A 27,476-nucleotide genomic window follows, 5' to 3' on the forward strand; every position below is an offset into this window, starting at 1 on the left:
GCAAATAAATGGTCATTGAAGGAAGGCAATGAAAGAACCCTCTTCACCAATGTCTTGAATGAATGGTTTTCCAGCCATGACCCATCATACTGAGGAAGGCTTAAAAGTTCTCCTTGATTCTCAGGGTAAAATGAGTATGGGGGCAGAGGCATCAGGCAGGCTTCTGCTGCCGAAAATTCTGCAAAGAAAGTGCTGAAGAAAGAAGCAATCTCCCACCATGCACGAGGGAAGGAACTCAGGAGCTCTCTGCCAACTGCAGCAGGCAAAGGACCAGAGACAGAAGACTTCTGTGGTCTGGGCACCCTTCCTCCCGCTGCAGGTGATGAGTAATAACAGTGACGGCTCTTGTGTCACAACCTGGCAGCCGCTGGACCCTTACTTTGGTTGGAGGGTGTGTCCTCACAGGGGAAGTCCAGAAGAGCCACTGGGCTCTGAGCTCCATGCAACATGCAAGACGTGCACCAAGACAACCTCACCCCTGGCCGGACTCAGCCCCAGGACAACACGCCCACCCCGCAGAGCCCAGCCAGGTTCTCAGTGGCCCCAAGCAGCTGTGATGGGAAAACAAGGTTTAGTACCCGAAACCAAAATACTCCTCCAGCCTGACTGCACTGCCCAGGATGACATTCTCTCTGATTCCACTGAACATCTTAAACCAAAACATACTCAAACCTTGAACATCAGCAGCGCTCGTACTTCTCTTTTTTGGGGGTTGTGAAGGGAGGGTGGAGTGCTGCAGCAGAATAACAATTTTCAGCATAGGAAAATCCCCAGTCTGCAGGTTGACACCTGCTTTATCTATTTTCCTCCCAACCAAGTTAAATAATCACCAGCAGTTCTCTATGAGATATCTTCCACTGAGATTAAAGGAATGACCAGCAAGAAACTGTGTATGTGTTGAGGTGGTATGGGTGTGGGTTTTCAAAGGGGGACACTCCTGGAAGATGGGATAGCGGGCTTTGAGGGGGCAGCACTGTAAAAGAGACTGGGGTGTCCAGAGGACCTTGGATGTCTGGAATATTCACGAGTGTTTATTCAGAAGCTGGTGGGGAGATAAGTACCTATAGAAATATCGTAACCAGTTTTTCTCCATTAAATACACCAAAAAAAAGGAAAGGGGATCAAAGTACAGCCAGCAACTTGAAAAGTCCCATCTCAAAATCTAAAGTAAGACTTCAAAATAGGACATGCTTTAATAGATTACGTAAATTTATGGAAACACTTCCTCACTCAGCTCCTGATCTTTTATAGGTACCTATCATGCAACAGTTCAGCTTTAAATCTTTTTTAGGAACCAGCTGGCTACCAGAGACCTTCATTCCTGTGCTCTCTCTCTCTCTCTCTCTCTCTTTTTTTTTTTTTTTCAAATCTAGCATCTCCTTTCCATGTGATGCACTATGCTTGGAGCTGGCAGAGCAAAAGCCTGTCATTCTTAAAACATGAAGAGAATAATTCAGCGCCTTATTTTGTGATCACAGAGAATGCAATTAATACTTTGGCTGTCTTGGTATGTAGACCAAACCTTCTGCCACAGTGTTTGGCGGTGCTGTTGTCCAGGGCAGCTCTGCCAATCTTTTCATTCCAACAGAAATGATGCCAGACTTCTCGGTGCTAAGCAAAGTATAATGAGGCGGAAGAGGTGGCTGGAACCCTCAGTGAGGGAATGTGCTCCTGGGATGATTCTCTACAAAATAGAAAGCTATCCCAAGATCCAGTGGCTTTTGTCTCCCTGCATTTATGAAACCCAATTAAAATAAATTATTTTAAAAGCAAAAGTAGTTAGGCTGGCTGTGGTGGCTCACACCTGTAATCCCTGGACTTTGGGAGGCCGAGGCCAATGGATCATCTGAGGTCAAGAGTTCAAGACAAGCCTAGCCGACATGGTGAAACCCCATCTCTACTAAAAACACAAAAAATTAGCCAGTCGCAGTGGCACACGCCTGTAGTCTCAGCTACTCAGGAGGCTAAAGCAGGAGAACCGCTTGAACCCAGGAGGCTGAGGTTGCAGTGAGCTGAGATAGCGCCACTGCACTCCAGCCTGGGTAAGACAGTGAGACTGCATCTCAAAAGAAAAAAAAGTTGTTAAATTCTTATGTCATTCATCCATGGTTTGGAAGCTTTTTAATTCATAGAAGGTATAAGACAGGGAAAATAGTTCTAAACAAAGAATATGCAGTGATTTACTAAATCATAGGAGCAGTGTGGGGGAATTCCTACCTGTGTAACACTAGACTCTGAAGATAAAAGATAAGAAATAATTATAATTCACAAAGACTGTAGGGACAAGGAGAACAGACAGAACCAAGAAAGACAAGTAGGTATAAACGTTTTTAGACATTACACCACAATATGTATGTATTGGCTATAGTTGTAAAGAGATCCGAGACCCCACCGGTGTCTACCAAGGATGGTTCAGGCCAATGATCTCATTTACCACAGACCTCAGTGCCCCCAGCACGTCAGACAGCAGAAAGAGCAGCAGTGAGGAGCAAAACCTTTACATCATTATTGATAGCTTATTAACATGATTCTTGGTGATACTCTGGCCTTTGAAACTCATAGAATCACAAAATGTTAGTGAGACACCCTCTAACTCAACTCCCTCATATGCAGATGAAAATGAAAGCTCAGAGGAGTGTATGACGTGTCCAAACAGAAGTGCCTGGTGGGTCAGAAGAATACAACCCAAGGCCCCTTGCCCTAAATGCACTCAACAGCTACACAGATCTCACCCACATCTGCCTCCTATTCTTGGCCTCTATCATTTCTCTCTTCTTCCTTAGAACTACACCTCCCCATCCTTTATCAGAAGCCCTCCCCAGTAGTGGGTGACTTCCTGGGTCGGATCCCTTGCCTCTTTGGTTCAGGGTACCTGCCTTGTCCTTCCATCCCTCAGGGACTAAAGCCCAGTCTCAGGATTTTCTGACAGGTGGGAGCCACCAACCTTGCCTGATGCTGCCAGGAATTTGCCCTAACAGCAGCTGACTCCCAACACAAGGAAACACCCTCTGGTTGTGACTACATGCTTGTCTCGCCCTGAGCCTGCCCTTCCCCGATGGGCCTCAAAATTCAGCAAGTCTTACTTTTACACTGAATATCCACTACAGGCTTTGATTACTGTGTTTTATTAGCCAGCGGCAGGACATGTTTGTGTATTTACGTACACATGCACACAGAAATCATTATAAGCGGGCTGTGTTCTATCACCTTTGGTACAAAAATAGAAGTAAACATTTCCATGGCTACATTTTTGTTTATTTCTGATAGGCACTGGACTAGAAGTTAAAAGGCTGAAGTTCTATTTCCAACCTTCCTAACTCAGCTGTAATAGTCTAGGCTGGCAAGAGCTGAAACTACTTAAGTTCTTTTTCTGAGACAAGGTCTTGCTCTGTCATCCAGGATGGAGTGGGGTGTAATGGCACAATCATGGCTCATTGCAGCCTCAACCTCCCTGGGTTCAAGGGATCCTCCCATCTCAGCCTCCCAAGCAGCTGAAACTATAGGCAACTGCCACCATGCTTGGCTTAATTGTTTTGCATTTTGTAGAGACAGGGTTTTGCCAAGTTGCTCAAGCTAGTCTTGAACTCCTGGGCTCAAATGATCCTCCCGCCTTGGCCTCCCACAGTGCTGGGATTACAGGCATGAGCCATCACGCCCAGCCAGAAACTACTGAAGTTGTATATCTGGCTTGAACTTTTAGAGCAGGCTGGCAAGAGTGACCTCTTATACTTCAATATACTCATCTGTGAAAGTACAGTATAAGGCCTTCCCTGCCCAGCTCGGCAGACTGACTATGGGAGCCACAGAATGCGAATATGAATGCACTTTGAAAAGGGTTACACAACCGTAGCTCATCTGCAGAAAACAGGAAAGGTCTTTCCATCCTCCTATATAGTAATATCCAACTGTGGGAATAAAATGGTGACCACATTGTGCAATAAATGGTTAGCAGTTTAGACCAGTGCTACCCAATAGAAATATAATGGGAACTACACATGTATTTAAAAATTTTCTAGTGGTCACTTTTAATATATTTTATTTATTTATTTTTTTGAGACGAAGTTTCGCTCGTTACCCAGGCTGGAGTGCAATGGCGCAATCTCGGGTCACCACAACCTCCGCCTCCTGGGTTCAGGCAATTCTCCTGCCTCAGCCTCCCGAGTAGCTAGGACTACAGACGTGTGCCACCATGCCTAGCTAATTTTTTTGTATTTTTAGTAGAGACGGGGTTTCACCATGTTGACCAGGAAGGTCTCGATCTCTTGACCTCGTGATCCACCCACCTTGGCCTCCCAAAGTGCTGGGATTACAGGCGTGAGCCACCGTACCCGGCCCTATATTTTATTAAACTAATATGTCCAAAATACTATCACTTCAACACACAATTAATATAAAAATTACTGATAAAATATTTTGCATTCATTTATTCATACTATATCTTTGAAATCCAGTAAACCTGGGGAGTATTTTTTATACTCCAATAGCATCTCAATTCAGATTGGCCACATTACGTGAGCCTGGTGGCCATAAGCGGCCAGTGGCTGCCACAGCCACAGCACTGGAGGGGGCGGGAGTAAATTTTAGACACAATGTTATGGTGTCACTCCTTGGTGTCAGAAAGCAGCCTTTTCTCAGTGTCTAGCACAGTGCCTTTTAGTGACTAAATGTCAATCAACATGTGTGGGGTGAATAAATGTTTGAATATATCTGTGATTACAGAAAATCTCTGGGATAAGAGGAAGAATAAAGGACTTTTTGAAAAAGCATTAGTCTGTGTTGACCTTTTCCTGTTCCCAAAACACAGAAGTCTTGGCTCACGGACTGCCGAAGGGAAAGTCACTGCTCATAATGAAATTCCAGGCATGGCATCGGCCGATGGGGTGAGCCATTCCTTTGCAAGCCACCTTTAGCCTGCCTCTCTGCGGACTTGCCTGGCCTCTCAAGTGGCTGCTTCTAAAAGCCCAGGAACACTGCTGAAAACAGATGAGCACGTGTCCCTGGAATCCGTATTCCTGTGAAATCATTTGCATTCTGTTAGGCAAATTTGCATAAAATTGGAGCCAAGAGAGCTTGGCTGGGTTTCCAGGCCGGCACTCTCTCTCTGTGCTGCTATAGCCACCACTATTTATCACCATTTACGAGGGTGGTCGAGTAAGACAGACCCACAGTTTAGAATCAGCACACAAATGGAATCGCTTCCCTATGCTGACATGAAAATCAGTGTCCTCTGGGGTAAATGAGTGAAGGAACTCCGAGCTATAATCTGGCTGCTGCATCCTTTGTTATGACAAGAGTTTATTTTACACGACTCTGACCTATGGCTTGAAAACACAGCTTCAGTTGCAGATGTAATGATCCAGAACGCCACAGACACCTGAATGCCGAGGAACTCGGATTCTGGCCCATGGGCCATCTGGGAAACCAAACTCACCACCCTTCATTCCAGAAAGCCAAGGGCTTCGACTCCTAAAGCAAGGTTTACCCTAAAGGGCCTCTCCTCCTTTTAGCTAGCTATGTTGAGGGTGAATTCCAGGCAAGATGGGAATAGCTGCCCCTAAATTCACACACTCATCTCTTCCTTTGGGCCAAAGAACAGGAGTCAAGTCACAGTGACGCCCAACCTACCCATGGCCAAGGGATCAAGGTAAATTACACAACGGAGAAGGACAAGGTGGAAGGAAAAACAGAGAAAACAATGCAATGCTATTTTACATTTTGTTATTTTTATCTCAGCTGCCTCTCTCTAGGACTATTCTCTAGAGAAATTCCATTTTCATTACAAAACTAGTTTCTTATGCCAGGGAAAAGACTTCGGAGCTGTTATCATTGCCACTGTTATTTCTACTGAGGTCATCTGCGATGGCATGTCTACGTGAGATAAATGGTTTCCTAAACAGCCTTCTCTGCACCCTGCCACTATAGAGGTTTGCCCCGAGTCATCACTTCTGAGGCCTTGAAAGAAGCAGCTTCCTGGAAGGCTCAAAAGCTGGGCGGCAGCAGAGCATCAGCCTTAAGGGCACCAAGCACTCTGAAACTGCTGGGTTCAAAATCGGTCACCCAAACAGCTGTAATGGGTCCCCTCTGCAAGCTTCGGTGTTCTCATCTGCAAGACAAGGATGAAAACACCACCGGCTCCCAGGACTGTTATAACAAAGAAATACGTGAATAGCAATAGAATGTTTAGAAAGCGTTGGGCAAAGTACTGGCCATGTGAACCTCTGCCTTATCACTGTTGTGAGAATAGCTGAGGTGCCACTTTAACACTTGCCAGTACTGCTTGTCATGTGTCCCCAGCTGCCTGTCCATTCATTCAATAGATCAATATTATTGAGCGTCTATGTGCTTGCATTGCACTGAGCACTGAGAATTCAGTACTGATCAGCTGTGCACAGCCTTGCTGATTCTTCTGTAGAACACCTTTTCAGGTAGTCACACCCTGGCAGTTCCTACTGCCCATGCCTCAGGGCAGCTGCTCAGCAACTTCGCCGGGGCACCTGACCCCACCTTCCCATCTGGCCCCCTTGATGCCCTCACTGCCACCAACACGCTACCGTCAGCAGTGTTTTCATCAACAAACAAATCCAGTCGTGTTGCTTACTATCCTGCTAGAAACCTTTACTGGCGTTCCACTGCAGAAAAGATCCAATCGAACTCCCTAGTGGGGCACACAGAGCTGTGGAAAGTGAGCCTCCAATATCTTCCCACTTATCCCCTTTCCAATCCATCTCCAAACCCCTTTCTTCTGGTCACGCTGACCTTTTTGCCATTCCCAGCTTGGCAGGCCCTTCAATTCCTCTGCTTATTTGCATATGGTACCCTTTCACATTCTCCAGAGAGCAGGCTCTCTTTCTTTTTTCTTTTTTTTTTCCCTCTTTCTCCCCTCTCTCTCTCTCTCTCCTTCTCTCTTTCTTTCTTTTTGAAAAAACTCTTACATATCCTTCAAGCCCAGGCCAAATGGCACCTTCTCTGTGAAACCATCCTTAACTTTCCCAGGAAAAAACTCACTGGACTGTAATAGATCTGTTTATGTGTCTGTTTCCCCAGGAGACTGCCCCCCCCGCCCCGCCCCAGGGCCAGAGATCATGTCCAGAAACCCAGTAGGCACAAAGAATGTGGAACAAACAAATGACCACGTTTTACTGTACAGTGGTTTCAAAATGAAGTCAGAGGCAGAGTTAAGGCTGCAAAGCAGCTCCTCACCGACACCACTCTATGCATCCTGCAGCAGGAGAGGCGCTATTCTAAATATGTGCACAATTTAATTTATGCGCAGACAATAATTTAGATGCAGTAAGGCAGCAAAAGTTCCCCCAGAAATTACATCCCTATCCACTTGAGTCAAGTTCCTACTAATTCTCTGCTCCAGAAAGGGAGGTCGGAGACGAAAAAGAATGAAAGAAGTCAGCAAATGCCCCTGGAGGTCTCTTTGCCTGTTTAACATAGATATTTACTTTCATATTGCTTGGCCTCCTCTCTTTCACTACAGTCTGGAATGAATCACTTCACATAAGTAAATTTTTCAGATGACTGAAGCCTAAACTTTTAAAAAATTTTAACCATTTGGAATGGAGATATTTCTGCAACTTGCTACCCACTTTCCCTGAACTCTTCGGCTGTTCCTACAGAAAACAACTCTGTCTTGATGACTCAGCGGCATCATTAGGAATCACTAAGACCATCCTGTGCTACGGATCCAGAATCTCTGTGACTGCCCGCCCCACACAGAAGAGCCTCAGAGCCTCCTGGGCTGGTTTTAAGACCATTTTTGTCTTCTTCCTTGCTGTCAAACTCTAAGATAATTCTTCAAATAATTTACAGGCCTCCATGACCTCCTCTGTCAGGTCAATTCTAATTTAATGTATTTCCTGTTTCTATTGGCTGGGGGGAAAATGATAACCAACTTTGTGAGAAAATGGGCTTTTAAAAAAGCAAATGGTATGGAATATTATTCAGCCTTAAAAAGGAATAAAATTCTGACGCATGCCATGACATGGATGAACTCTGAAAATATGTTAGGTAAAACAAGCTGGACACAAAGAACAAATATTGCCTGATTCCACTGAAGGCAGGAATCAAGGTCTTCCTTGAAGAGTCAAATTCATAAAGACAGAAAATAGAACAGTGGCTACCCAGGACTAGAGAGAAAAAGAAACAGGGAGTTACTGTTTCATGGGTAGAGTTCCCATGTGGAATGATGAGACAGTTGTGGAAACAGATGGTAGTGATGGTTTACACAACAGTGGTTTATGTAACAATGTGAGTGTGCTTAATGCCACTGAACTATATATTTAAAATTGGTTAAAATGGCAAACGTTATGTATATGTTAACTCACACACCATATACATACATACCTATGTATATATCTGCATATTTATACGGATGGATGTTTACACAAACCGGTTGAGAAGGGTGGCTGAGCTCTCATGGGTAACAGGTATGAACTTTAGCATATGAACTTCGTGGCATCCCTCTGCACACAAGGGGCTGAAATGATGTCCTAGTTCCTAGTTGTGATTCAGACCGCCATCAAGAAACTAATATCTCTGAAGGTGTTAATGTCTTTTGCAGTCATAAAGATCATTTACTCACGAATTACAGTACTGATGACAAACAGGCACTCCTAGCTTCTTGGAGGACATTATGAATAATTCCAAAGAGAACTGAGCTCCAGAAGGGGTGGGGCTTTGTCCTTTTCGTACAGGAAACCAGTGCGCCTGTCCACTGCTCAGAATCCAAAGCTACTCTTCCTTTGTCCTGAGCTCAACATCTAGAACTAAGAGGTCACATGTAAAGCTGTTAAAAGAGCAAAAATACTGATTATCTGAATTCACTAGGATCTTAAGGATATGTAAAAACTATATAAAGCAGTCTTTTAAATATTACAATGTCGGGTTATAGCTTATAAATGAAACATTTTAGGTGATATTGGACCAATATTTTTAAAGCAGTCTGGTCTATAAAAGAGAGAGGAGGCTGGGCACGGTGGCTCACGGCTGTATTCCCAGGACTTTGAGAAGCCAAGGCGGGTGGATCACGAGGTCAGGAGATCGAGACCATCCTGGCCAGCATGGTGAAACCCTGTCTCCACTCAAATACAAAAAATTAGCCTGGCATGGTGGCGGGCACCTGTAATCCCAGCTACTCCAGAGGCTGAGGCAGGAGAATCACTTGAACCCGAGAGGTGGAGGTTGCAGTGAGCTGAGATCACACCACTGCACTCTAGCCTGGCAACAGAGTAAGACTCCATTTCAAAAAAAAAAAAAAAGAGAGAGAGAGAAAAGAAAAAGAAAAAGAGAGAGAGAGAGAGAGGAAATAGATGGTGGCTTGTTCAGTTCAACTAACACAGAGCCTGGAGTTTGGGGAGCATGGTGGTGAACTCTGTCTTGCTTAATGAAAGGTCACTATTGTCCCTCTGCCTGAATAATAATTTCCCTTCCTTTTTTGCTTCCTTATGAAGTACATATGAAGTTCACTCTAAAAAGTCATAACATGTTATGCCCAGGGAAGATGTTAAATTGAAATTTTTAAATATGTGCTTTATTAAACAAACCACTCAAAACATTATTTTTGTTCTTCTGAAGAGTGACTTATTCTACCCATGAACTTAAATTGAGTTAAATATTCAACCTATATGTGTTTCATAACACAAGAGATTTGTAAATAAATGAGAAAGCAGAAAAAAAGAGGTTTAGTAAGGATGCAGTAAGAGTTTCCTATCTTGTCAGAATTTCGTGTTTCTTTTAAGAAAGTAGTTTCCTGGCCCATGCTGAAACTCCCTTAGCCCTGCAAATAACACAAGGGCATCCTGTTCAAATGTTATTATGGAAACACTGTGCTGTTCTGGGCCAAATGTATCCAAATTAAACTGAGGGGGATGGAAAGAACTCTCCCTTGATACCCTTGGTTGCTGAAGGTGGGTTTGTTTTTAAGTAGAACAAAATTTATAGCTGAATATGAAAACAGATACATCCTCATAAACTTGAGTAACATGTCATTCCACCTCTGGACTCTAGAAGAAAAAAAACACTCAGGTCATGCTTAAAATAAAAAAGAGTGAAGGGATAAGGATCATACCAGAGGTAAAACCGCAGACTTTCCCACCTTTTTATTAAGGTATTAGGCAGGTTGCAATTTGACAGTGAGATCATTTCTCTGGAACCAGGAAGGCACTGTGGGTTTGTTTTGCCAGCACACACTCTGACCCCTGTGAGGGCTTCTGAATCAGGTGCCTGGTCTTGGTAGGAAACAGTGATTACTACTTATTTTTCAAAGCCTATTTAAACAGACTCTAGGAGTCAAAAGGGAAACAGAAAAAAAAGTTTCATTTATTTTCTAACGGCAAAAGAACTTAAAATTCCATGTTGTAAGAAAGACTTCACCTTCTAGTTACTAACTGGCTTCCTAAAAAAACCCAAAAAGTCACATGCCTGAAGTTGTGCTTTTGTGATATGTTTCTGTTTAATTTTTTTTAAATGTAAGTTCCAGAGGACATAAACATCACTTGGATTGCCTAAATAAAGGATGCTGGTTTAGCCTCTTACCAGGCAAAGTCTTTACAGAACCTCTGCTTCCACATCTATAAATCCACTTCTTGCCCTCTGGGAGACATTATTGAGGTTAAATAATCTCCTATCCCTAAATGTGTTAAATGCAGGGTCTGGCACATACTGGGATTCACTAAGTATTCATTTCCTTCCTTCCTCCTGGCTTTCAGGGATTCAGGCCAGTGACCAATGCTGTGATAAATGGAAATGGGGAAGATGAGAAGGATGAGTAGGTAAGGAAAAGAATGCTATAAACATTTTAGCCAAAAATAGCAAAAGTCTTTTTTAAGTCTACATTGTTCATGGTAACTTACTTAAACTGATGTAAAAGCTATATTATACTAACACATTTACTATTTTTAAGGTACAACACTGTTTTCAACTCTTAATGAAGAAAAATCCATTAAATCTCCTCTGTATAACCTGTAATACTACTAGAAAAATCTCAAAGACTAAGGAAAAAGTTAATATTGTCCCCTCGGCACCCTTCTCTTGCACTGCCCGTCTTCTTTACTTCGTAGCCCTTATGTTATATTGTTAATTATTACGTAGTTTACTATTCTGACTTCCTCACAATGTGGGATTCAGAAGAGATAGGGGAGTTCTTACCTGTCATGGTTATAGCTCCAACCCCTAGAACAATGACTGGCACAGAATAGGCTCTTCATAAACATTTGTTGATTTCATGAACTCGCAGTAGCATGCCCTTTAACATGGTGGAAACCCTACTGATGAAGACTTTACCATTTTTAAAATTCAAAAAAACACATGCCAAATATTTTTAGGTCACCGAAAAGGAGGAGCCTAATTTTATTTTTTAAATTGCATTTCGTTACTAAGGGAGATGGTGTCTCAGTCAGGGCTCCACGAGCAACTTTAAAGACTCTGAAGGACTTTTTCATATTTATTAGTGTCTGTTCTTTTTATTTTTTTGTTTTAAAATTTTTCAACTTTTATTTTAAGTGCAGGGGTACATGTACAGGTTTGTTAAAGAGGTAAACTTGCTGGGGTTTATCGTACCAATGATTTCATCCACTCAGGTATCAAGCCTGGTACCCATTCGTTATTTTTCCTGATGGTCCAAAGTGACATTTTCTTGCAAAAAAGATGGAAGATGGAAGAGCAACATTCATAGGCCTACACACCTATGACACATCTGATTAAACTAATTACAGCCTTCAAAAATAATAAACAAGGACTGAGGGATTCAAAGAAATAAAGGCCACAAACAGCATATTAATATAACACCATTTCTCGTCAGGTGTCACCAAGAGAAAACAATCACACGTGTTCATCTCATTGTAGTTTGCCCTTGTTGAAAGGAGCTGTTTTACAGGGCTGTCTCTTCATGTGTTAGAGACCTCGCACAGCACTCCTACTACTGTCACTTCAGGTAGTGTCCAAGCCCACCTGGCTCACAAGCGCATCCCCACAGGGTCTTCGCTGATGTGTACGCACCAAATGGAAGCAGCTAGATGCCCCTCTGCAGCAAGCATGAGCAACACTGCAAAGGCTGAATCAAAGAAACACTAACCAGAAAAGACTGCATTCCAATTTCCCTGAACATGTTTAAGACAGAAAGCAATAGAGTATACTAGTTTTCGAAATGCAATATATTTAAGTCTCTACTTCGCAATCTTGTGTCCTTATGAACACATACCCAGAGAAGCAGTACAGGATAAAGAAATACCTACCGGACTCCCAAGCCAGGGACTGAAAAGCAGCTCCTCCTTTGCTTACTGGCTCTTACACACCTTTTTGGGCCAAACTTTCGTCTTTATGTGGGAATAAACAAATAACAGTGTGTCGGGGAGGAAAGTAGGGCGAAGTCGGATTGCAATACTTGCCTTGCTGAGGGTCCTTGTGAAGATCAAATGGGCCAACAGATACGGAATTTTTTTTTGGAAACTTTAAAATCCTACATAAAGGCAAGATACCACTGTATTTTTTCACCTGGAAAAAAATTCTCTGAAAACTACCTTTCATAATTGAATTCTTTCCTCAAACGTACTTTTATTAACTGATGGTTAACAAAGCAGTGAACTCTAACAAAATAGAGTTTTTAACCAGACTATATTTTTAAAAAGTGAAATAAGAAAAAATATATATTTGTATAAGGTCCGGTGAGGTGACTCATGCCCAAAATCCCAGGATGTTGGGAGGCTGAGGCAGGAGGATTGCTTGAAGCCAGGAGTCTGGGACCAGTCAGGGCAGCAAAGTGAGATCCTGTCTCTATGAAAGACAAGACAAAAATTATCTAGGTGTGGTGGCAAGCACCTGTGTTCCCAGCTACTCAGGAGGCTGAGGTGGGAGGATCGCTTGAGCCTGGGAGTTGGAGGCTGCAGTGCGCTGCCTCGAACTGCACTGGTGCCACTGCATTCTAGCCTGGGCAACAGAGCAAGACCTCATCTCCAAAAACAACAACAACAACAAAACAAACAAAACAACAACCACAGAAAACAGCATTCGTATATAATCAGAACAATGACCACATTCTTTCCAAATTATACGGAAAGACCAGCAAAGCTCAGGAAGAAATGAGCCATGTTCTGAAGCATTCAGTCAATCATTACCTCCTCCAAAAAAATCTCTCCGCTCTAGTCCTACTCATTGTGCAAAGCTAGCAATTTCTTTCTGTTCCCACTACCATTCCTCTAGGTCAGGCACTTGGTCTCTTGCCTGTTTGCTGAAAGAGCCTCCTATCTGGTCACTGATTTCTCCCCCGTCTCATTAACGGTCTGGAGTGGAGTCAGAGTGATGCATCTGAAACAAACCCTTTCAGGGTGGGCCACCTCTGGCATCATCTTTCTGACCCACCCACATGCACACTCCACTCCAGCCAGCCTGAACCCTTTAGTTCCTGCAGTCCACCGTGTGGCCTCTTGCCTCTGGCCTTTGTTCCTGAAGTTCTGCCTGGGGCCACACTTGCTTCCTCCCACCCACTTCACTAGATTGATTCCTGCTCATCCTTCAGTCTTCAGTTCCCTTCCTGGGAGGACTTCCTTGACTGCATCTATTCTCATAGCTGTAAGCATGCTCTCCTGCAGCTGCTGTCGAATGGTCTTCACTCCCCCAGACCAAGCTCGTCCGACCCACGGTGGGTGGATGCAGCCCAACACAAATTTGTATACATACTTTCTTAAAATATTATGAGATTTATTTTTTGCTTTTTTTTTTTAACTCATCAACTATCATTCATGTTAAGTGTATTTCATGTGTGGTCCAAGACAATTCTTCTTCCAATGTGGCCCAGGGAAGCCAAAAGACTGGACACCCCTGCCCTAGACTATCAGCCATACCTCTCTTGCTCTCACTTCCCACTTCTCCAGGACCTGGCTAATTTTTTTAAAAAAGTATGTATAAATGAATAACTGATCTCTTGTTCTGTCTGCTTTAATCACGTAACTGAGTGCAAAGAAACAATTATTCACTTAAAAACACAGAGATGCAAGTGGGTCCTTTGCCATAACAATGAGGCCACTCTTTGTCAATATCCTGCCATGTCAAGCAGGTAGAGAGGTTTTAAAGAAGAGTCCAGTATCCCAACTGACATTAAATTTCCCTATATTCTCCATATTTTAAAAGCACTGGTTTACTCATCGGTCGTGCCCTTTACAAAAGGTATTTTCAAATTCCAATGACATGTACTTTCATCGGTTAATTTTTAATTGAGCCAAATATTAAATGCTCACATTAACCAGACAAAGCATTTTTAGCTACTGATTTGCAGTGACAGCTTGTGTTATTCTCACACACAGGCCAAGCATGAAATAGAAAACTAATAACCCCTTAACTATATTCTCAAAGTATCATTTATGGGAAAGAAAACTGCATTCAAAGGAAACTTGTGGAATGGCTGTCATTTTTTTTTTTTTCTCTGAGCCACCACAAGCTGTTACAAAGCAGGGGAGCTCATTTTCTCACAGATACGGACAAGCTCAAGAATCCCACTGTCACTGGATGTATTCATTAAGGAGGAATCTGGCAGCAGCACAGGGGACAGATACTTTGGAGAACAGGCCAATTATCTGGGTGTCCTTTATAATTTGAAGTTTCTGAATTCACTCATAGATAAGCCGCTTGAAGAGGGCCTGGCAATGGGAACATAATGCGCAGATGGCCACTGAAGAAACGAGAGGGAGGAAGGGAGGCTGGAAGAGAGAAGAGAATTTGCTTGTGGTTTCATTCATGGGGACAAATCTACAATCTGACACATTCATCTTTTTTAAAAGCCCCTGGAGAAGTATGGTCAAGCTTCGTTACAAGTAAACAAATCAAAATCTTTCTCAAACAGATGACAACTGATGCTTTGAGTTTGCTTCACGCCAAGGGATGAGGGTTCTCAAAATACAAATTCCATCAGTTGTTAAAACCACAGATAGGCTGTGATGCTGCCTTCAACCAGAATAGAGAACTTGGCCAAAAGCTGCCAGGCAATTGTTTTATCTGAGACATCCCAGGTGGTCTTCTCCGTGAGCAGTGCCTTCAGAAATGAAATCTTAGGGTCTCCCACCTCTGGGAATGCTGAAGTGTACTGACTTCCACCTTCAACTGGCTGCTTGTTTTTATAGGAGAAGAACATGGGGATCATTTATCCCTGCGACTTTTATGCCGCAGTTCTTTTTATATTTGAGCTACAGCACTGATCAGAGTTAAAATCCACCTTGCTCCCACTGTGAGAACCTTGGGCCGGCCCTGCTTTCTATAATGATAGGGTGATGAATAATCTCAGCCTTCAAAACCCTTTCAGTCTGGGTTAGGCTTGAGATGTGAAACAGAAAGAATGAGAGCAACTAGGCACGTGTATGTAGACTGTGTGTCCACAACCTTTGTATAAACAATGTGACAACCAGCAGGCTGGTATCTATATAAGCATTAAGGACCAATAAATGTCAAATGTTTAATATAAAGCAAAAATCTAGATTTCTCTTTAGGAATAAATGATATACATTGTCAATTCAATGAAGAGGATGAAATCAAAACACTTAATAGGTATTTTTTTCTTTCATTGATATTAAATATTAATAAATCTGTAGGATGGGACATTTCAGACAACACATACACACATACACATGCATGTACACACACATGTACATACACACACAAACTATAATAAAAGAAGTAGAAGAAAATTAATCCTGCTTAGGATGAATTGCTCAAAATGCTTCTAACAGAATCATTTTATTCTTTCGTTCAATAAATAAAATCATTGTGTGTGCCTACTATGCCAGGTGCCAGGTTGAATGTAATAGAAGAAACATTTTATTAGTAAGGAAGTCCCAATGAGAAAGGACACCTTGATTTTGTAAGACCTAGAGTCACATGTAGAGGATACTATTAGGATATTTCGAACAATACTAATTTGACTCAGGTTGAAGTGCTGGTTAAGTTGGCAACTGGTAGTGGGGAAGCCAAGCTTTCAACAGAAAAGCTTCAAGTTACCCACCTTAACCCAATCCATGCAATCTACAGATTGCCCTTGGGAAAAGTGGGTGCAAACAGCAGCAGTAAAAGAAGATAGCGTGAGCAGTGGCAGTTAGGACCACTTTGGGCAATGAAAGAAGGCAAAAGGGAAACCTACATGATTTGTGTGGCAAGGCTTAGTATGGTTCAGCTCAGTTTCTCTCTTGAGCTCCAGATCCTTATGTCTAAGGCTTACTGAGCATTTCCACTTGGATATCCTACTGGAACGTCCAAAATTAAATCCATCACATGTACCCCACAAAGCAGTAACTGTTCTTATCTTTCCTTTCTCTCTGGAAGACAGTATCATTTTTTGAGCCAGCCAGGACGGCACTTGAGTCCTGACTCCTTCCCTCCCTCATTCCTCACATTCGACCTGCTGTCGGTCCTTTGATTCTACACCTGCATCAGTCCTGTCCCTTCCGTTCCACCATTGTGCTTCAGACCTTACACCTGGTCTCCCCGTCCAGCCTCAGTCACTGTCATTCCTCAAACCCATGCATCCCGCCTTGTCTCAGAACCTTTGCAACATTCTTTCAACGTCCCTGGTACAGCTAAATATAGCCGTCCCTCCGTATCCTCAGGCGATTGGCTCTGGGAACCCTGATAGAGACCAAAATCTGAAGATGCTCAAGTCCCTGATATTAATGGTAGTACTTGCATATAGCCTGCAGATCCTCCTATATACTTTATTTTTTTGTCTCTTATTTTTTTTTAGACAGAAGCTCGCTCTGTCACCCAGGCTGGAGTGCATGGCACAATCTCAGCTCACTGCAACCTCTGCCTCCCGGGTTCAAGCAATGTGAGTAGCTGGGATTACAGGCGCAAGCAACCACACTCAGCTAATATTTGTATTTTTAGTAGAGACAGGGTTCCATCGTGTTGGCCAGGCTGGACTTGAACTCCTGACCTCAAGTGATCTGCCCACCTCAGCTTCCCAAAGTGCTGGGATTACAGGCCTGAGCCATCATACCTGCCCTACCTCATATATTTTTGATCCGAAGTTGGTTGAATACATGGATGTGGAACCCAAAGATAGGGAGGGCTGTCTGTACAAGTTTCTCAACTTAGTATGCAGTGGTAAGTTCTCAAGACTATGGACTTATCTCAGGAGAGTTCTCCATGCCCCAGTCAAATCAGACTCTCCACAATTCCCCAAACACACCTTACACATTCCTGCCTGCTTCGATGCGTCCGGTTCTACTACCTGAAATACCTTCTCCCCATATTCCTACCTCTTCTCTAAAACCTGTCTCAAAATTATCTTCTGCATGAAACTCTTAAGATACCACTGTGGCTGCGTTGGGCCTCTCTGCTACACATGCCAAGGGTTACAGCGATTTGCATCCTTGTCTTGGTCCCCTACTGATTGCTAAGTTCCTTGAAGGCAAAAGTTATCTGAGACGTTTTATTTTACCTAAAACACCTTTGCATGGAGTAGGGCCTCAATCAATGTTTTTTTTTTTTCAATAAATAAAAGCGTGCATCCTTTCCGAAATAACCGGATCCTGAAAACCCTTTCCATGACCATCCCTGCCCTGGTTCCTGGGAGTCCAGGGTTAAGTTTTGTGGACAATTGCTCATTTCCCCCAGTTAGGACTTCTTCCAATCATTGTCTTCTTACACCATCACTTTAATGGTTAGTAAGTGGCTCTGTCTCACTGTTCTTATAATTTTGTTATAAAATTTCTCAAAACCTCTCAGTGTGTGTGTGTGTGTGTGTGTGTGTGTGTGTCTGTGTGTGTGTGTTTAAAGATGCTGGCAGGAATCCATAAAGGGAATGGCTAGGAGATAGCCCTGAAAGTTTATACCCAGAAATGCCAATGCTGCCATCCTTTATGGAATTGCTTTTTTTTTTCAAAAAGATAAATCAATATTTAAAAGCTGATGATATAATTTGTACTTAATTTTCTTCCTATTGTAATTGTAAATCAGATATCAATATATCTGAGATATAGCATTGAACGAAGAGGACTAAGTATGTGTGTCATATTCTCTTAGAAAATTCTAATGAAGCTGAAAGGAATATTTGGCTGCAGTTCAATTTCCGGGTTAATACAGAGATACGCATTCATCATGTTGTAAAGCAGAAAAAAACATCATCTTAGTTATCTGCTAAGGAGAGCTGGGAAAAGTCAAGAAAAGACAACCTGCAACATCGATCCTTTGTTTGGCGCTCCAAGCATTAAAATTGGTAAACTCACCATACTCTGTTGCAGCTTAACTGTCTGTTCGACAGTTAAAAATAAAGAAATACAGTAACTGGATCTGTCACAAGAAAAGATGTATTGGTCTCAATGGAAAAAAACCTCCCCTGAAAAATTAAAGCTTCACTTGACACAGTGGGTTCTCGAGTTGTTTTTGGGAGACATGATACAGAGCAGAGTGGAGTCAGTCATAAGTTTCTGACTCATTACATGGAAGCCCCAGAGAGCTGATTATTAACTAAAAATGGAATATGGTTCTATCCCGTATTGAAGGCAAAACAAGAAGCAGAGTGGAAACACAAATTTCCCCATCGAAGCACATGTGGCCTAGATGCGGTGGTCAAGGGCAGGTAGGTGTCTTTCATAGTTAGCCTGCTCATGGAATACGGCTGATTGCCGGAGAAAATCACTCAAGTCACTCTCAGTATATTGCTACGAGTGGCCATACCAGTATGTCAGGGAGATTCCCTTTCTCACATGTTTAAAAGGGCATTTGGGGAAGTAGTCCTTACCCTAAGCTATTTTAGTTTAGTTAGTCAAAAATGTATCAGAGGCTCAAGTATGACCTCACTACAATCTTGCACACAGAAATCAAAGCAGGTAAAAATTTTGCCAGCAGGTACTATCTTTTCTTTGCACAGGGTTAAAGTTTATAATTTCTGGAGGGAAAGGATAGTATCTGGTCACAGAATTTTGACCTGCCCAGCTGCCTGCAGCATGTTTGGGGTGAGGGTTGCCCTCTCACTTTGGTTAGACTCCCCACTTCTGCTCCCTTTTGCTGGTATCTAAGGGCACAGCTGTTTTCCTCAGATGAATCCTACCCTTCATTCATTGGATGTTAACAAGGAGCTACGTCTGAGAGGTCCCTCTCTGATGGAATGATGAGGTAGGTAGGGGATGGTCACGGTCACGGGGGTGGTGGCACCTATGAGAAAGCCCCATGACTTGAAAGAGAAAGGAATAATCATTCAAGCCTTACTCACACTGAAGGACAGATGGGTGTCTCTTTTGTCTGGCAAATGGCAAGCAGAGAAATGGTGCTGTGGCATATATAGAATTGGACATATATCAGAACAACAAGTGACAATCTATAAAAATATGTTTTTAAGTGAAAACAGCTTTGTTAGCATTTTAAAAGTTTTACAATCTCCATCTAAATAAGCAGGACCATAAGCCCAAAAAGTCCGAAGGCAAACACCTGCTCTTTAGAAACAGGAGCGTCATGAAGGACTGTGAAGTTCTGTAACTAGCACTGTAGATGTATCTCAATAAATAGAACAGCAATATAACCTCAAACCAAAACAAAACAGAAGCTTTTTCCCTCCCTCAAAGGAAGAGACCTGTTCTGGTTCAAAACCTCCTTGTATTTTTTGGCATACAAGTTATTTAAGAAAGATAGTTCTTCAAATTACCCTGTTCCAGTCAGTCTAATCAGAGCCTTGATTGTCTTTTACTTAAAAACATAATGAAATGTTTTAAGAATTGTAGACTGCTGTTTATTAAGTCTTCTTAGTGTGCATAAATAGTGCTTAGTGGGTTAATATTTACCAAGTGAACTCCCCCTGCCTTTCAGTTCTCTTAAGCATATGCCTATGTTATACAGTATTTTTAAAAGTATCTACATTTTGATCCTATTTAAATTAGGCCGAATGCACACATGAACAGCCATAGAGTCAGAAATAACATTCTTAGACCAAGATTGAAGTACACACAAAATAACTTTATAGTTACTTGCTTTTTCCCTCTAAGTCTCTGAGTCTAGGATCATGCTTATCAGGCAGTACAGTAACTGTGAGTTTCTTCAGGCGCCTGCAACACTTGCCTGTGAGTTTATCCAGGGCAGAGGCTCCTTCCCATGCCTCCAGCCTAACCCAGGGCAGGACCCACGTAAGACTGGCAATCATGTCTGTGGAATAACTGTCTCAGTCCTTGGATGATTTTCATCATTGATCCTGTTTAGACATCAAACATTAAGGTTGCTTTAACCAAACCAAGAGGCATGAAAGAGAAACTTCACAGTGGAGTAAATTCACAGAGTGGTCTTCTATATGTAGCTGACAGAAAGGATGACCAGATTGAGAAGTTACTGTTATATCTGAATAAGGTGATATTAGATTACCTTAAAAAGGTTGAAGAGAACCTTTGAACCTCAAATACAATATATCTCTGGGGGAAAAAAAGAAAACTTTCTACTTGTACACTACAAAGACAGTGTTGTTTGCTAGCACAAATGCACTTCTGCTGAGATACTGCTTTGCTAAACTACTGCTAAGACACAATGAGTGACCTTAGAAATGGGTGCGGAGGTATGCTGGGTGGGAAGCATCAGGTTAACACACTACCCACACACTCACTCACGAGTGGGCTTATCATCCCTCCAAAAAGCACTATAGGACTGGAACAGAGATAAGAAAAAAACTACAAGAATTTTGCTTGCTTTTTTTTTAACCTGTGGCTTTCTGTTACCTGGTACACTGTGTGGCCTGATGACATTTAAGTAATCTGAAAGGTACCAGTTCAATCAAAGATTACTAAAAAGGACAATCCGTTCTCATTAGAAAGTACAATTCAAAGCAAAGAATGCACAAAAGAAAGCTATGTTTTTAATGGACGTTAAATAGCGACAAAGGCCCTAAAACAGAAAAGAGAACTCAAGTTAACTATAAAATTGTATGAAGGTCCAGAAACATAATCACTCCACAGCACATGACTGCAAACTCCAGGGGCAATACTATGTTTTTTCTACCAAATAAATTATTGAAAGGGGTCATGTGATTCTTAGCAGGCAGAAAAATACACTTTCCCAAGGAAAGTTCATCATGAAATATATTATTTAAGACTAGATCGTCTTCAAGCTATTTTTAATCCTGTCGTTTCGCTGCCAAAATTGGCCATACACAGCCAATCCTCAGATACTAGAAAAATGATGCTCTTTCATATAATTTGTACACTGGCATGAGAATGGTATTGCTTTCTAGTTAATCAAATGTTTTGCTGGATGTGGACTGCATTCAGAAAGGAAAAACTGCTTGCTGACTAACTAATGAAAGGGAAGCTGAACTCTACCAGGTGTGGAGAAGTTCCCATCTTCCTAAACCACCAACACCAAAGGACCAAAAGATGGATTACCGTCTCTTCAGTAAAATTAAGCTCATCTCCTCCAGTCTCCTGTCTGAATCATCTCATTTTTCTAGTAGTCCATATCTCACTCTCTCCTAAGACGTGAAGCTGAATGTCATCACAGTTCAGTTTGGGAAGCCACTCACCATCATTTGCCCACAACTCCTGCCTGCAAGAGTCCCTTTGTCTTACAGCAGTTGCAAGGTCACTAAAGTAATTTCCAGAATTTAAACTGTGTCAGGAGGAGATAAAATAATAACTAACAGAGCTATTAAAAGAGTTCATTCTCTTGACTTTAATTGCAGAAGAAAAGCTATCTTACTTCTTAATGGGACCAGTGATGCCGATACAAATTGGGTAACTACCATGAAAAATATTTGCGAGAAGACTGGGCTTGTAGTAATCTACCTGCTTGCTATCTCTCCTTCATCCCAATTCATGTCTTCCTAAAGTCAGATAACAATAGCGGAATATTCAGAATTCCAAGTAATACTACAGATCTTTAAGGTCACTGGAAGGGGCCAATGCAGAATCCATCCCAGGTAGCAACGCTTCCTAAAAGATGCCACCAGGAACCAAGGATGGTAGCCAGCATCGCTAACTTCAATGTGCACAGACCACATATTCTGACTCAGAATATGTGAGCTCTGGGGTGGGAGATGAGCTTTTGCATCTCTAAGAAGCTCCCAGGGGGTGCACATGCTACTGGTCTGTAAGCCACACTGAGCAGCAAGGTTTCCACATTTTCTAGAATTGCCGCTCTCTCGCTGCTTCCTCTGTCCTGCCTCTCTCTGGATGCCACACAATGCCTTATTCAGACCTAGGAATAAAGCCACACTCCACTCTACACCCAATTACTTCTTTAGTCTTTATTTAATTTGTAGTCTTCTGGGACAGTCTATCAGAGGCTGATCATTCCAAGGACCTGATTTCTCCATGTTACGGAACACAAGATTTCCTCAGCCTCGCAAGGTTCTCATTTTGTAGGAGCAGCAGCAAAGAAAAAGAGATGACTTGAAGTCTGAAGTCTGGAGTATTCAGGGTAGCATTCAGGAGATGGGCTTATCCACTGAACTCTGGGGACAGTGCAGATTATTGGCACGTGTCAAGAAAATATGCTAGCTCTCTTCTGAAGCTTTACCATGAAGACTTATTTACACTGTAAAATACAACATATTATTAGAGATGTAACCCTGACTGGTGTAAATTTGAAGAAAATCTGTATGCCATGCCTAAAATAACTTTTGGATTAATAATGCACATTTGAAATGATAGGCAAATCCTTTATCATTCTCAAACACTACTACTATTATTCCAAAGTGTCCTATGAGTGCATTTCCTGGTGTGTATGTATGTGTGTGTGTGTATATATATAAAAATATATTTATAAATACATATATGTATAAATATATATTTTTTATTTTATAAACATATATATGTATAATTATATATATATATTTTTTATAAATATAAACTCTAAATTCCTTTGTTTTCCTATATAGCCACCATCTGTGCATTATTCTGAAATTTACAGATTTCTGTTCTGAAATATCTATTACGTATTTTACCATCAGCCATCTGTGTTTCTGTATGATTTATTTTTACTAGAAGCAGTTTTGTCAAAAAATGTTTATCATGTTCTATGGTATGTCACTGTGGTTTGGCATCATAAAACGTAGCCTCTGCATTTACCAACCTCAGATACCTGTTGACCACAAAGATAGGTCTACTATGAAAACCCTGTTTGAAAAAAAGAAAAAAAGTGAGCCTTTCCTTAAAAAAAAAACTTCAGTTCCATGAGATGATAACACTGAAATTCAGCAGCAAATATCAGGTTGTATCTTAATTCCGTCATCAACATGCGTTTCTGTTTCCTGTTTTTATTAACTTGATAGACAGATACCAGTTACCACCTGGATTTCCTTCAACTAGAAAGAAAATTTTAAATATGAATTTTTCATGAAAATATGAAATGGTGAAACTATTACATCTGTTTTACTTGCTTTAAAAGGATCCGTTTGGAGTCTGGAAGTCTCAACCTCTTTGGTTATGGTGATTAAAAATCAAACCACCTACTTAACCAAATATTTAACAAAAATATTCTTTTCACCCTTCAGCAAATTCTTCCAGAATTACTAAAGGTCTGATAACGTGAGATCTCAACAAACAATTCGAGAAGAGCGTTTAAATTTTAGAAATTTAAATTGGGGTATTTTAGTTCATCTTACTTTTAAACACCAAACAGTGGCATCAATATTTTGCCAACTTTGGTCAAATAAGATCAGATGTTCCCATCAATCATCTACTTTTCTTGGCCTTTTCTCTATTTGGCCCCTTAATATGAGCACACTTTGTGAAATGTAATAAAAACATGTAGTGTGCTTCTTGACATCTAATCCACTTGCAGTCATTTCTAGGCTTTTTTCTCCTGTTAGGACCTATAAAGTAATGACATTAGTCATTCTCCCAAGAGACTATAAAAGGAAGCACTGAATTGCATCCTTTTTTTTTTTTTTTCAAAGATAACTCTTCAGATTAAAACAAAAACTGGAAAAAAAAAACCCCACTTCAGACAGGAACTACTTTTCTATAAATTCATCATTTTAGGTATGAGATATAGCTCTCCATTACAGTCCTTGAATCTTAGGAGCTGCACCCCTCCCTTAAAGAATCTCAGAAAAGTACAACTGTATGGTATAATGATGAAAGCTCTGTCTAGCACAGAACCAGAAAAAGATCATCTCACATATGTTCTTCAAAGCCACAGGTATCAATCACTTCAACTCAAGTCGGGGTATGAGAGAATCCACAGCTAGCAATCAATTCTTCTACACCGTACATAGATACCTAGATGCAAACTTTTTCAGGAGACCACAAAATTATGTCGACTCTAGGTAGTGAAAAACAAAAGATTCTAACAACATTCTAGTGAATTAGTAACTCATACACAAATTATAGAACATAAAGAATGCAGCCGATGCAAATTCTGTCACTGACGAGGTAGCAAAGCCATAGACCAATACCCCTCAAGACACTGCGTCACGCCCACTGGAAATATGGCACACACTGGAGATTCCAGTGCAAGGACTTTGGAATGTCAATTTAGCTCTTTACAAACACAACTAAGTTTTCCAGGGAAAGGGACTCAGGTTGGTTTTCCTCTTTTGGAAAATTTTACCGAGTTAGAAAAAGCGTACCCTTAGTCTTCTGTGGAGTCTGTTCTTCTCATTGGGGTGTTCCCAAATTTAAGTGCACCAGGGGCGTGTCTCAGGGGAGCTTGTTTAGGATGCAGACTGTCAAGACCCAACCTGGCATCTGGTTCATAAGCAGGCCCTGAAACCTCCCTCCGGTCCCAACAAGCTGCTCAGGCCAGGAAACTGTGGTCCTGGGGACTCCTGGACCTCCAGCTCGAGAAACACTGAAGGGGTACCATTGACCACCACATCCTACTGGACCTCCTCAACTAGCGAGCAAGTTAAAGACTTTTAGAGGGCAGGCGTCATCACTCAGGTTGGGAAAGAACACTTTGTCCAGAGGAAGAGGTTATGGACGCCGGGAAGCAACAACCCTGATTTTATTTCACCAGCCCCACAGCCTCCCCTTACCCCAGGAGCCCACCCGCCGCACTCCAACCCCCACATCTCGGACCTGCAGCCTCAGCCCAGACTCCCATCACCACGTGCACCTACCCAGCCTCCGTTATCCTGGATCCAGGTGTGCAGGTGCCGGTTCAGGTACTCGGTCATCCACAGGGCGATGTTGTCCACCAGGGGCGACATCTCCCGGTTGACGCTCTCCACACACATGACCCCACCGAACTCAAAGAAGGCCACAATCCTCCCCCAGTTCACCCCGTCCCTGAAGAGCTCCTCCACCACCGTGGCAAAGCGTCCCCGCGCGGTGAAGGGCGTCAGGTGCAGCTGGCTGGACATCTCGGCGAAGTCGCGGCGGTAGCGGCGGGAGAAGTCGTCGCCGGCCTGGCGGAGGGTCAGGTGGACCACAGGTGGCACCGGGCTGAGCGTAGGCCCCGTGGCGGCGGCGGCGGGGGCGGCTGGGGGCGGCGGCGGCGAGGTCCTGGCGACCGGGTCCCGGGGCGCGGCGGGACCGGGCGTGTGCCCGGGCTGGGAAGAGAAGATGCCCTCCGCGGGGGCGGCCCCTGGGGGCGCGGCGCCCACATCTCCGGCATCCCACTCGTAGCCCCTCTGCGACAGCTTATAGTGGATGTACTTCATCACTATCTCCCGGTTATCGTACCCTGTTCTCCCAGCGTGCGCCATCCTTCCCCGAGGAAAAGCAGCGGGGGCCAACGGCACCTCTCGCTCCAGCTCCCACCCCACGGCCCCCAAAGAAAGAAGAAGAGTTATAATCCAGCTATTTTATTGGATGTGCTTTGCATTCTTGGAAGAGGGGGTGTCTTCAGTCACGCGGAACACTTGATTCTGGTGTTTCCCCCTTGGCATGAGACGCAGGAAATTTTTATTCCAATTCCTTTCGGATCTTTATTTCATGAGGCACGTTAGTAGTAAGCATTGTTAATATCAGTCTACTTCCTCCGTGATGCTGAAAGGTTAAAGAAGAAACAAACTCATAAGTTAAAAAAATCAGGTGCATTTTCCTGTATGCCCTGGCTGAAAGCAGGGCATACGCACTACAAGTAACACGGCTAAAAAGAATGTATTAAACTGCCTGGAAATTAAATTTACTCGAATGCACTTTAAGTAAAAATTCTCAAATGTTTTCATTGAAAGTTACATTAAGCCAATTTCCTGTGCAGAGAACTTACTTGTATTTTTTAAGAACAGCATGATCCTCTGTCAAGTTTCCTTTTTTGTAAAACCAAAACAAATGCATAAGGCAACAATCCCATCAATCTTCAGCACTCTCCGGTTATAGCTGCTTTGAAACTTCCCAATGAATCAGAAGTCGGGGGGAGGGGGAGTAAAAATTAGGAGGATTTCCAGATCGATTCCCAGACTTCTGCTTCACAGAAATGTCAATCCGCAGGAATCCCAACTGGAGATCTCAAGAGCTCGAGAAAAAAAGGCAGCGGCGGCGGCAGATGAATTACAATTTTCAGTCCGGTATTCGCAGAAGTCCTGTGATGTTTTCCCCTTCTCGGCAATTTACACGCGCGCATACACGCGCGGGCACAGGCATGAATCTCTATCCACCGGACCGCTTCACGCCTCCCCGGCAGAGAGACAGGGGAGGGGGGACGACGGAGGAGCCGGGGACGGGGGCAGCAATCCTCTTCTGATTAAACTCCGAACAGCGAATGCATTTTCCGAAAAGCTGCTGGATAAATGAAGGCAGGACGCGCCTGGCCCGCCGGTGCCGAGCGCTAGAAGCCCGCGCTGTGTGTGGTGCGGCGAGGGGTGGGGAGAAGGAGGTGGTGGGGGAGGGCTTTATTTTTTCCCTCTTTTCCTAAAAAGGACGACTGCTACGAAGTTCTCCCCCCTGGACCCCCTTCTTCCGCTGCACCCCACCGGCGCACCCCGCCTCCGGGCTGCGCACCCTTTCTCCTCCTCCTGCTCCTGCGCGACGGCGCTGGCTGCGGCCGCCTCCCGGAGCTCCCGCCGCGCAGCCCGCTCCGAGCGCAGACGGCCGCCGGCGGGGAGGGCCCGGCGCCCCGGCACCTTCGCTGGCAGCGGCGGCGGCGGCGGCGCGGCGGGGCCAAGGCGAGCGGCGAGCGGGCGGCGCGGCGGGCGGGCTGGCGGCGCAGAGGGGCGGGCGCGGGAGGAAGGGGGCGGGCGCGGGGCGGGGGTGTCTGTCCTCTTACTTCATTCTCCGCATAGCCCGACCGGTTTCCTGTGCGTAACGTCACACGGTTCATTCAAAAAAAGAAGAAAGAAAGAGCCCTCCTCTGAGCCGCCCGACCGCCCCCTCCGCCCCGCTCGCTGGCCCGGGTTAAAGGCGCCGCGGCGGGCCCGGGAGCGGCGCACCCCACCGGGGGCACATGGCGCGCGGGGCCGCGACCGGGGAGGGCGCACCCGGGCCGGCCACCCGCCCGTTCCGCTGCGTTCGCCCGGCCCGGCCGGTGGGTGGCGCGGGTTGCGCGGGCGGCGCAGGCCTCCCGCGCGGCCGCGGCGCGGTGGGTGTGAGCGGGCCTTCTGCTCAGGCCTGTGGAGGGCCGGGCGCGGA

General features: G+C 43.6%; 1 protein-coding gene and 1 long non-coding RNA gene across 2 annotated transcripts in view; one reads left to right on the forward strand and one right to left on the reverse strand.

Annotated features, from left to right (window-relative positions):
- LOC128929499 (uncharacterized) overlaps positions 1–16,893 on the forward strand; it is a 37,389-nt gene extending 20,496 nt beyond the window's left edge. The window contains exons 2-3 of the long non-coding RNA XR_008476107.2: positions 10,716–10,778; positions 16,727–16,893. This is a non-coding gene — a long non-coding RNA (uncharacterized LOC128929499). The remainder of the gene's footprint in view (positions 1–10,715; positions 10,779–16,726) is intronic.
- Positions 1–27,015, reverse strand: part of BCL2 (BCL2 apoptosis regulator) — a 204,020-nt gene extending 177,005 nt beyond the window's left edge. Inside the window, exons 1-2 of the mRNA XM_035271296.3 lie at positions 26,119–27,015; positions 25,025–25,895 (exon numbers count right to left, since the gene is read on the reverse strand). Coding sequence (XP_035127187.1) covers positions 25,025–25,612 — 588 coding nt within the window. The 5' untranslated portion in view covers positions 25,613–25,895; positions 26,119–27,015. The remainder of the gene's footprint in view (positions 1–25,024; positions 25,896–26,118) is intronic.
- Between the last annotated feature and the right edge of the window lie 461 nt (positions 27,016–27,476).

This window comes from Callithrix jacchus, chromosome 13 (genome assembly GCF_049354715.1).
Source record: "Callithrix jacchus isolate 240 chromosome 13, calJac240_pri, whole genome shotgun sequence".
NCBI lineage: Eukaryota > Metazoa > Chordata > Mammalia > Primates > Cebidae > Callithrix > Callithrix jacchus.